The sequence below is a fragment of the Poecilia latipinna genome, unplaced genomic scaffold, assembly GCF_001443285.1.
Source record: "Poecilia latipinna isolate Pla-1442-1.1 unplaced genomic scaffold, P_latipinna-1.0 Scaffold367, whole genome shotgun sequence".
NCBI lineage: Eukaryota > Metazoa > Chordata > Actinopteri > Cyprinodontiformes > Poeciliidae > Poecilia > Poecilia latipinna.
This window is the reverse complement of record NW_015112983.1, coordinates 146430-158260: the sequence shown is the minus strand read 5'-3', so window position 1 is coordinate 158260 and position 11831 is coordinate 146430. Positions and strand designations below refer to the sequence as shown.

At 38.3% G+C, this 11831-nt stretch overlaps 1 protein-coding gene across 3 annotated transcripts in view; it reads left to right on the top strand.

The window, feature by feature from the left end:
• LOC106949855 (AT-rich interactive domain-containing protein 3B) overlaps positions 1-11831 on the top strand; it is a 63891-nt gene that overhangs the window by 31691 nt on the left and 20369 nt on the right. For all 3 annotated transcript variants that reach the window (XM_015036393.1, XM_015036392.1, XM_015036394.1), the window contains exons 3-4: positions 3968-4042; positions 4177-4249. In XM_015036393.1, the coding sequence (XP_014891879.1) occupies positions 3968-4042; positions 4177-4249 (148 nt within the window). The remainder of the gene's footprint in view (positions 1-3967; positions 4043-4176; positions 4250-11831) is intronic.

Below are 11831 nucleotides of genomic sequence, written 5' to 3'. Positions count from 1 at the left end.
AATGTCTCACTGTTTTTTTAGTGTTTTTATATATATATACATTTTTTTTTTTGTATATATATATATATATATATATATATATATATATATATATATATATATATATATATATATATATCTTACGGAAAATGTTAGATTTTCCATGCTTATTTTATAAGAATATATATATATATATATATATATATATATATATATATATATATATATATAAATAAGCATGAAAAAACTAACATTTTCTGTAAGATTTTTTGAAGAAATATCACATCTTTTATTAATTAATAAGATGAAGCAAATTTAAATAACAAATACAACAAAGAAAACGATTAAAGAGGCAAAAATTTTATTGTAAATCGCAGCATATTTATTTAATTGGAGGTGAAATAAAATAGATCTTTTTCAACAGGGTTATTTCTCACATGTCAAGAGAAATAATTTTTGCTGATCCAATTACGAGTTTTGTTATAATAAGTAGGAGATTTGTAAAAATCCGGCAGCATTCGCATCACTGTCGGCTCTGGACAAGAGCAGAAAGTGCTGATTGCGTCCATCGTGTGGTGAAGTTTTAGTTGCTCACATCTCTTTGGCTTTGAAACACTTTTTGACAGCACTGCTTCAATCAGCCAGGAGTGATCCCTTTCAGAAATGATAGCGACAGTGGTCCCTCTTATTCCCAGCTTTGGGTGTCTTGAAGTTTTTAATTTTGGATTTCGAACAGGGATATTGATGCAAAACTTGCATGCTATAAAACTAACTTCTGACTGAGCTTTACTCCATATAAACAACATGGTGTAAAATGTAAAACAAGCATTTATTTGGAGTCCGAAAAGGGTGACTCTTATTGACTCAGTTGTGTCCGGCCTCTTTGTTAAACAAAAGGTCTTTGTTTGCCCGGTTCTTCTGATCCCTCCACAGCAGGACTTGCACCTCCAGCCAGACTAGGTCATCCAAGACCGATCAGCCACTAAACCTTTGGGTGTTGAGGGTGTTGGATCAGATATCCTGTCATTGACGTTAAGGGAGTCTGAGTAAAGCCAATTGTAGAAGTTGTTTCTTCTTCTGTTTCAAAAATGTCATTTGACCCACAATATTTCCTGATATAAACAAACTGCTTGAGTTGCTTTGCACATTTAAAGTATTCTATTTAATAAAAGCAGTTTCACATTCAAAACATTGAAACGAGAAACATTTACCATGGAGTCTTATGATTAACTGTGGATTGTAATAATTGAAAGGAAATAAAATGGTTAACCTTCATGATCTCGTATTTGGGTCCAGGGCTTTAACTGGGTTTTCATTTTAATGATTGGCTGCATTTTAAGGTGGCAGTTGAAATTAACTAAAAAGTTGCTTCAATACCAATGTTCAGTGAGCTGAAGTTATTGATCTGTGTCTTCCCAGATGTGTTTCAGATATTCTGAAGCACTTGTGTAACAGGAGGATAGGATGAAAATGATTCCTAAAGAAAGCAAATGGGTTTTCTTCTGGTTGATCTTTACCTAAATTATTTTTCTACTGATTTACCACTATAGTTAACACGGGCTTTACTGCCTCTCTCCTCCCACTCTATAGTCAAGTTTGTTTTAAAGTACTTGGTAACTTTTGGTGTCCACTAATTACATTCACACAGGTTTTTCCATTAAAAAAATATATATATTTTTTCTTTGAAAATGTTCTTAATTCTCAAATATGTTATGGATTGAGAGGGAAACAAAAATGTTTCGGTAGCTGAACTTGGCAAGTCAAAAGTGGAATCTCTGATTATCGCATCAAAATGACCATTTGCTTTAAAGAAGTCACATAGCCTAGTATTTTTTTTAGTTCATGGGTTAAAGTAAAATAAATGTTTATGCAATGAGTTGCATGTCGATCTAAACTTCTGTTTCCCTAAACATCTTCCCTTTTTTTTTTTTTTACACCAGGTTCTTCTTTAATGCTGTCCTTGTAACAAATTTGTCAGTTTCAAAATTTTACTTTTACAGACAACTTGTAAAAAGCCCGAGTCTGACATTGACTACATAGTAACACTGTGTTACTTTAGACCGTTATTCTCGTTTGATGTCACAACACCTTTACCCCTGCAAAATGCACAATGGCACAACTATAAACCCAGCATTAATCACAGAAGCAGCCAAAGGAACACAACAAACATGTATGGAAGAAAACTAACCCTGCACACCACTCTAAATGCACCATTTCAATGGTAAAAATTGGTGTGTGCAGAACCATGCTGTGAGGATACGCTTCCTCAAAGGGAGAGTGCTGTGAAACAGCATTTCAGATTAGTTTGTCATGATCTGATCAGCTGTTACTGTCATGCTCAGCAGCGTATACTAACTAACTAGATTTTTTTTTTTTTTTTAGTTTAGGTGGCACTTTTATCATATGTTTTCCAATGCAAATATCTTTTAGCTTTCAAACAGCACAACTGCAAACCTGCCTAAACAACAAGGTCAGAAACGTATAGACAGGCTCTATGTGCATATTTAAAATCTGAAGTATCTTCAGTCATGACATTCATAAAGGTTAAAGTTTAACAAAGCGATCAAATTACGCTGCATCTGGAGGCCTTATAGACCTTTGCACACAATGTATGTTTCATGTCCACATGATCAACCAGTAGTAATCTTTGTCACATGTCATAGATTATGCAATTTAATATGCATAATATAATTATGCAATTATATATTGCTAATATATAATGTTTTATATTAGCACTTTTTTTTAACACTCGAGGCTTAAAAACGTTTGCCTTAGAAACATATGTTGGACATATATATTTTATGTATGTTGTTTATAAAAGCACTTTGTGCGTGTGTGTGTGTGTTAGGGGGGCACGACTGCCTTTCTTTCACAACTCTTCATGCGTTTATCTGTTAACCTTGAAACAGACCATCTGCAGCGGTTGTCCAGGTTGATGGCTGATGAATATTTGTTTTGGGTGCATGAATGTTGACAACAGTTAGACACACGAGAGTGAGAGGGTGAAAATGACTTGCTCTCAGAGGCCTTGACAACCTTTGCCCTCCTGGCTCTCATTTCAGGGCCTGTAATTGTCACTGACCAATAGGCTCCTGGTTGAAACTAGACCCCGCACTGCAGCTATTAACGTCTCCCTCCAAAAGGATCTTGTTTTGATTCCTGATGCTTTTATAGGTTTTGTCTTTAAGAGACATTCCTGGTCTGCACATACCGTGCACTCCTTTCTGCCTTTATTTTCTTTCTTCCCGTCTTGTGGGGCCATTATGCCCCCCTCCCTCCTCCTTCCTACACTCACAAACATGCACACATTGATGATTAGCCGTTGCGCATTTGTGTCTGTGTATGTGGGCGTATGTGCAGGCCTGCAGAGATGCACGCTAAGGCAAGTGACCAGCCCACCCTCCTCTGGCCCCTCCTGACAGCCAGCTACACTCTATGAACTTGGCCACCCGTCACAGCTGCGTTAAGATTGAAGGATGGGGGGCCCGTGTATCCAGCTGGGTCGGAAGACATGGGTGGGGGCAGGGCAGGTCCAGATGCAGATGGTTTAGGTCAAATGGAGATGTTTGAGGATGAAGGGGGAGGGGTATTTAAGAGATCGGGAGTACAATAACTCCAGAAGTTGCTCTTTCAACCCCTGGATAAATGCATTCTTTTGCTCCAAGTTTACATTAGTTTTTTGGGTTTTTTTCACTGGTTTTTATAGCTGGATGTTTGTTTTTAGCTAATTTATAGCTTTGTCTTCTATTCCCTTGAGTCCAGCACAAATGTGTTGACCTGCAGTAAAACGAAAAGAATCATATGAACATTTTTGGAAGAAATAACGTCCAGAGTTCATTCACAGCAACTAAAATTTGATACGTCTCTGAGATGCATTGTTTTGGTTCTACTCCACCTTTGTTCATACAAATTCTCTGTTTGATTGGCATAATTTTTTTCTACGTTTTTTCTGACCGTTATGTTTTCTGTTTTTATTGTTGTGTTTCAGAATGGCAGTGCTGGATGGACAGATGAAGCTGACAGTAACAGAGGAAGAGGAGAAGCCTCCAGAGACTTTGCTAAGGTGAGCTTGTTAAAGTCAACAAAATCTGGGCCTAAAATGACACAGTTCACTGAAATTTGTATTAAAGCATCCTTGTTTTCAGCAGCCACAAAACTTGCATTTAATTCCCTGATATGTTTCTGTGTCTCCTGCAGCTGTATGAGCTGGACAATGATCCAAAAAGGAAGGAATTTCTGGATGATCTCTTTACCTTCATGCAGAAACGAGGTAGGAACAAAACATTAAGCGGCAACAACAGACGGGATAAAATATTTTGTGGCAAAACTATTGAAGAAAGTGGAGGTTTGTTTGGATTGGCTAAAAAGGATTAAGAATTTATAAGAACCCTTGTCATTCTGAAAAAAAGAGAAGTGTCCAACAGTTTTTACATGTCTGTCAGAACAACAGTAGGTCTGATTTGTTCATTGAAAGGAGGATGGTTTGTGGTGTTTGCATTTAAGAGTATTTCACTAGTCGGATGGACTTGCTCTCTTTTCATATTTCCAGTGTGGACTGAATATTTATCACCTTATTTTCTGCCTGTTTTGTCTAAGAAGTGTGCAGTGTCACTTACCAGCTCCAAAATCATTTTACATTTTATACACCCAGACAGGCAGAAACATGTCTGGCCACCAGTCCTAAGATTATTGGCCATAAGATCTCAGCAGGTGAGCTCTGCCTCAGCTGACCCTTAGCAGAGTGAAGTAGATCCGAGATTGGCAAAACTCACTTAAATGCTTGTGAGTTAGGCATTCAGGGACCATGAACTGCTTCTGCACAAACTATAGGACCCTTCAGATCCCCACTGCTGATGCAGGAAGACTTTCATCATACAAACCTGCTGCCATAAAAGGCATTTGGCTTAAGTAATATCTCCCACAGTGAATCTCATTGTGATTACAGTGGTGCTCTGGATGTGTGTGCGCTCTGGTTTATGAGATAGTTGTATCTTGCAAAAGTATTCATACTCCTTGAACCTCTTCATCTTTTGTCACATATACATTTCTATGTATTTAACCAGAAATTAATCTGCTAGACCTACAAAAAGGAGTGTATAATTTTCAAATGCTACAAGTGCTTGTTGTTTTAAAACGTTTTCAGAAAACGATCTGAAGCATTTGCTCTGCATTTGTGTTTAGCCCCCTTCACTCTGATATCTATGTAGAAGTAATAGTCAATAGAGTACTTGTTTAGAAGTTGCTATCAGATGAGATAGACTGCTGAAGATCTGGCACTTTACATCTCAGCAGGACTACAACCTTAAAGATACATCTGGAGCTGCAATGGAAAGGTTTAGTTCAGGGGTCTTCAACTCCAGGCCTCAGGGGCTGGTATCGTGCAACTTTTAGATGCGTCTTTGCTTCAGCACACCTGAGTCAAATAATGAGGTCATTAGTAGGACTAAAGAGAACTTGGCTGCATACTGAGGAGGGGATTCAGCCATTTGATTCATCTAAAACTTGCAGGACACAGTCCCTTGAGGCCTGGATTTAAAACCCCCTGGTTTAGATCAAAGAGTATTGGTGTGTTGCAATCTCCCAGACCTAGAACCAATTGAGAGTCTGTTCTAAGACTTAAAATTTATTTACGGATACTTCTTATTCAGTCTTACTGAACCGAAACGATGGGGAGAAATGGGCAGAAATTGCAGTCTATATATGCACTAAGCTGATAAAAATGCATCCCACAGGAACTTGAAATGTACTTGTTGGGTTTTTCTACAAAGCATTGACTTGGGTGAGGGTAAATACAAATGCTCACCACATTTTCAAAGTGTTGTTGGTGAAACATTTTTAAAATAATGAAGAATTGTCCTTCTGTTTTTTGTAGTTGTACACAAATCAAGTATTTGTCGTTAAAGAAAAAAATTAAAAAAACTACCGATACCTGGTCGTGTTTTGGTCCATTCATGTTTACTTGTATGTTTTGCTGCTAGTGTGCTACATTTTCAACCCAGAATGTTACATATTTCTGGGACGCCTAAATGTGGAAACATTTCAAGTTTATTTCTAAAACTTCATACAAACGGTCCTCAGATGCTCTATCCATATTTACATTTGACATCATCAATAGCATTAAACACAGTATAAAAAAAGTTATGCACTAAAAATTAGATGCAAGCAAAACCATCTCTTGCAGCTATTAGTAAATGTAATCATTTTATTGTTGGGTGTTTGGTGGCTGATTTCCAGAACAGGCTACACATACTGATGTTCTGAAACTTAGACTAAAAACGAGCTACAGGCCTTGTAACTCATTTTTTCTTTTTACAAAAAATGCCACAAAAATGTAAGATTTTTGAGCTCGTTTTTTGCCAAAGCACCATTTACAAAAGAGCGACCTCTCCCTGATCTGGTCTTGACACCTGGAGTTCTTGTTTGGACTCTAATGGATTGAGCAGACCAGAGAGACTTAAGTTTTTCAGGTCCTTTGTGGCGTCTTTGGACTCAGGACATAGTTCTCGCAACTTCTCTCAACCTGGTTATAAACTTTACATTCCTAAGTTTAGATTTTAAAAACAATATGAGTTCTGCTGTTTATCTGTTCAGGAGTTTGAGCCAAATTATGTTTCTGATGTGTGTTACAGAAAACGTTAGAGGAGTCGGCTTGCACGGATCACGTTCCTGTGTCATCTTGTACAAGTGTTAGGTAGTGAGGGAGTGCAAGGGTCAACAGTTAGCAACCAATACTGCCGCTTCTGGAGATTACCTAAAATTGTATTCATTTGTGGGCAGACTTCTTTTGTGATTTCATACTTTGATGATTTTTAGGTTTTCTTTCTCTAAAATGTTTTATTTGACTTTTAATCTTATTTTTTGATTGAACTGTCACTCTTCAAGTTCTGAGTTCACATCTTCTACATTTAAGTCTCACAAAAGAATTTGAATTTGTTTTCATTTTGTTTTCAATTTCATAAAAAATTAGATTTACAAATGTAATTTATTAAGTAAAAAGTTTAGAAATACCATTTTATTTTGTGAGGCTCAGCAAAATTCAGTAGACTCTTGAGACGGGAGACAAATGGTGAGGTGATTTTTTCCCACCTTGGCAAGGGGCCTCTGTGTCTTGAAAGGAAAGCAACAGCGGAAGGAAAAATTACGAGGGATTCCCATTTCCTGCCTCTGCAGTTTAAAAACATGCCTGTGTGTGTTAATGGTTGAGGAATTTCAGCAGCTGTCCTAAATAGTGTGAGGGGGCCCATTGATGCTCTCTGGATCACAGATAAAGCAGAAGCTTCTCACAATCTGCCTCTTCAACCTTTACCTTTTTGCCAACTTTTCATAATAGTTCTCATCTTCTGCTGGCAGCTTGTTTTGCATTCACAGCTGAACTCAGTTGTGTTTGTTGTTTAGTAATTATTGAGCATGATCTCAGCCTTAATCAACCCGAGAACCTCATGTATATATTAATTATTTGTTGCAGGAGCAAACATTAGCTAATGGCCTGACATGTACATGTAATATAAATGGATTAGACCTGCCCACATTGGAGGAGTCTACATAGCCCTGATGAGTTACGACTGCTGTTCATTAGATCCATTACGGTTCTCCTGTCTCGATTCTACTCTCTGCAGGGAAGGAAAAAGCCTCAATCTGGCTTGTCACCATTAACCGCCTTAAGGATTTCGATTAAGCTGTAGAGGCATTGTCATGCTTGGATAACCAGTTGCTGTGTCATCGTGGAAAGGGGTGGGGGTGCTTGGGAGAAGAAGTGGGGTTGCGAATTAGGGGTGGTGTAAATTAGTCTGCTGGATTACATGATGAAGGGGAAAAAAGACTGATGCTGCCAACTGCCTTTCAGCGCTGTCTTCTCGAGATGATTAATGGCCACAGACTGTGATGGACAGAGCCAAAGAGAGAGGCTCCTGTTCATTGAAATCACTAGTCAAGAACAGAAGGGTGTGGGGAGGGGACTAAACACAACAGTTCCTCCTTTTCCTCTAGCTATGAAAAAACCTTTGCATGTCACCATTTAGAAGGGCAAGTGATTTCTCTTCCTTTATGTATTTACTGTTTAGATTCAGCTTGAGTTTTGTTAAGCTCTGACCTGCAGATACCAATTTAATCCATTTTTGATTTCTTTTAAAAAAAAAATCAGAAATAACACATTTGTCTTTCTACTGGCTAAATACATTGAAAAAAATTATGGTCTTAATTTAAATTCACAATCAAAGAAGAAAATTCTCAAAAACACCCAAAAGTTGCAGAAATGTGTCTCTACATCACTGAAAATCAAAACCACTGAAAAACACTTCAGGTTACGAAAAAAAAGAGGCATCCGTCCAAATAAAATGAAACCAAAAATAATGACAGAAAATGTAATTTACTCACAAGATTTCCTCGACTTTTTTCTACAAGATTCATTCCGAATAAATGCCAGTAGTTTTGTTAAAATAAAAACTACTAGTATTAATATTTGAGATGATTAAAATGGAAATTGATTTATTTTGTGTTTTATTGGTTAAAAAGCGACTGCACGGTGGCGCAATTGGTAGAGTTGTTGCCTTGCAGCAAGAAGGTTCTGGGCTCAATTCCCAGCCCCAGTCTTTCTGCATGGAGTTTGCATGTTCTCCCTGTGCATGCATGGGTTTTCTCCAGGTACTCCAGTTTCCTCCCACAGTCCAAAAACAACAAAGTAGATAAAACAACTTTTTTCATAATGAATCATTATTTATATTAGAACAGTCAGCAAAATTGCGTGTGTGAGCAAGAGAGCAGTCAGCGTTACACAGCTCTGCAACTAATGGAAGGTTTCCACTATTATTTCAGTACAAAGTCAAAAGGTTACATAGTTGGCATTTTAAGCTGTCTTTAATATCTTTATTTGTTGGTTAGCACTGTTAGGGTGAGGGTCTAATAATGCTTTCTGTGTGACAAAGAGAATCAGATTCTCCAAACGGAAAAAGGAAAAGTGATTTTTCTATAATTATTTCATTTTCCATTCATCTGCTGACATCTCACTCCACGTTGTGTCGGCCTGAATGAACAGGCAACATGCTGCTGAAGGAAATTCAGTTTCCTTTTTACAGCTTTGTACAACCGTTTCGTGTTTCCTCTGACTTCATTTTTAAACACCTATTCTGACACTGAAAATAGCTGGCCGAGTCTTCTTCCTGTAGTTTCTACTCCTGCTCTAAAGAATGTCATTGTCCTGGCAGAGCTTATGTTTGGAGACTTCACTGATTTATTTTGTTTCCAACTAGCTAATTGACAGTTGGAGTTGTTCAACTGCTACACTGTCAGTTTCTACTCAGAGTGATTTTTATTTATTTATTTTATTTGGAAAAATTCCTACATATATCAAAGTTTTACTTTAATTGTTGGGAAGTTAAATTTTGGTCAGTTTCACACTCAAAATGGGTTTAAAGTTTACTCTGAGGCCAGGCCAACGTCAATGTTTTTATTTAATTTACTGTCAAACTCAGAGGTAATCAATACATTTTAAAATTTAATTTCTTGTTGCATTTTCTGCAGCGTTTTACACTAAACAGGTTCAAGCACCATCACTCTGCATATACATGTAAAAAAAAAGCACTATTGGTTTAAAGGGGTGAAATTAGTTTAAAAAATAAAATGCAAAACATTTGTTTTCTGAGGTGCTAGGAGATCTGGGTTTGTTCAAATCTTTGAAATCATAAGCACAATTTGTGTGTTTGAGCCTAAGCTCTTGCTTGGCCTCGGAAAGGCTTTAGGGAACATGAGAAAATAGTTGGAAAAATGAAAAGAGAGATGACAAAGATGAACGATTAAGGTTGTGAGAAATGTTGTAAGATCTCCTCGTTGCTCTGATCAAGGTTGCAAAAATGACAAATTATGTTTCTTGAAAATGAGGAGGGTTTCTTTTTGTCTTGAATGAAAATGATGTGCGTTTGTTAACTTATGCTATGCGCAGTTTGAAAAACAAAATAAAAATTCCTTAAGGACAAATAAATATAAATCTTCCTTTGCCAATTTTCCAATATTAAAAAAAATAATAAAAAAATAAAAATCTTTTGTCCAGATTTAGCTTTTTGTTGCAGCTGTGATGGGATTTGTAGTGTGGGAAAAGTGGCTTCCCAGCAGGACATTAGAGGAAGTTCCCCAACTGTAACCCAGAGACCCAGAGCTCTGTCCACACCAATTACACCATGAATGGGCTCAGGGGGGATCCATGTATGCATTATATTACTCCCCTGGTCAGCCTCACACTGGTGCTCGTAACAGGCAGGCCTTCTGTACAAACACCACACCACAATGGGAACATTCGCTGGCTCTTTGATATGGCCTCATTTTCCTTTAGTTAACACCCCACAACTTCTGGAAAGTGGCAGCACCTGGTTGACAATAAAAGCACAAGGTATTGTGAGTATATTTTAGATGAAGTGTTGGTTTTTCATTTAAAAAAGGTTTTCTATTTCAGAGAGATTCATTTGATTGGTTAGAGACAGCTATTGGATGGATCCAGTATTCTTCCATAAAGATAATCCTGGTAAGCATGTTTTACTCAGAGTGAAGCAATAAAATGTAATGAAGAACGGACAGTTTTTCCTCTCTCCTTGCCTTGTGTCTCCAGCCCCTTCCTCTTCTACCCCCACCGAATGCTGCTTTCCTCTCTGTTTATTGTGCTACAGTTACAACCACTGAAACTTGATAACACCATGGGGGATAAGGGTGGAGGGCCGCACTGCGGCCTGCTTGGTCAGGTTCGGGGGGAGTGACTGGATTAAAGGGCCTCCTGTCCTACACAGAATGATTAATGATCTCTAAATAAGTGGGGTCCAGCGTTTTTGATAGGGAACCCTTGACAGACAGCAGACAAGGGAGAGGCCGTTGTGTGTCTTAATGTGTGAAAAGAGAGAAAACGGAGAATAAGGGATGAAGAGGGCAGACATGGAAACCACAGGAGGAGACAAGGGCAGACAGGGTGCCAGGGTGACTGAGCAGAGGTTAAAGGAGACATCAGCCAGTCTGAGCAGAAACGAGGCCTTGCGCTTTCATTTCCCTTTCAAGGCACTTTGTCAGGGAGCTGAAGCTGCCTGAGCTCACCAGTCAGACAGTAAGACAATCAGGCAAACATTAGAAAACCAGAAGCTGGAGCACAGGGGTCCGACTTTTCAGGAAAGGGTGGCAACCTTAATGATACACCGACGCCAGCCACAGCTTTTTAATCGTTGCTCCATGGAAAACTCCAAAAAAGAGGCAAAACTTCTCTTTTGAACACATCCTCCCCCAGCATTTGCGATCAAACATGTTGTGGCTTCCATCTTGATATATTTGGGCGCTGACATTATCTTTAACTCTGTTGCACTCCACCCAGTGGCTGGCAAATTACAGCCCTGTCTTTGTGGAGCTTACATCTTTAGGGTTACGCTCTTCCTTCAAAACAAAAGGAAATAGTAGTTTTCCTGATGGTTTTGTGTTTTTATGCTTGTGTTTGCGGGGAGGTTAAATGGAAATCTTAAGACCTTATTTTCTGTTTCTTTCCAGCCAAGGCTGCTCTTTATGTCCTTTCCTCTGCTTCCCAGCCCCCATCCCCATGCACCTCCTTGGTATTTCCTTTTTCATTTGGGAAGACATTTCAACATGCACATATTGCCTTAGTGCTGTCTATAATGTCTGTAATGTACAAAGATTTGAGAACTTAAGCTGCGGAGCTGAAAGATTCCTAATCGCCGTGCACTGCAGAGAGGAGAACCCCAAACGGATACTTGGATGCAGCAACATCATAATGACACCTTATTAGTTAATTGTCCTCTTTTACTCATCGTGCTGCATATTTGCAAGCAATCTTAGAAGATCTTCAAGAAATTGTGTTATTGGAGGCTTTCAGA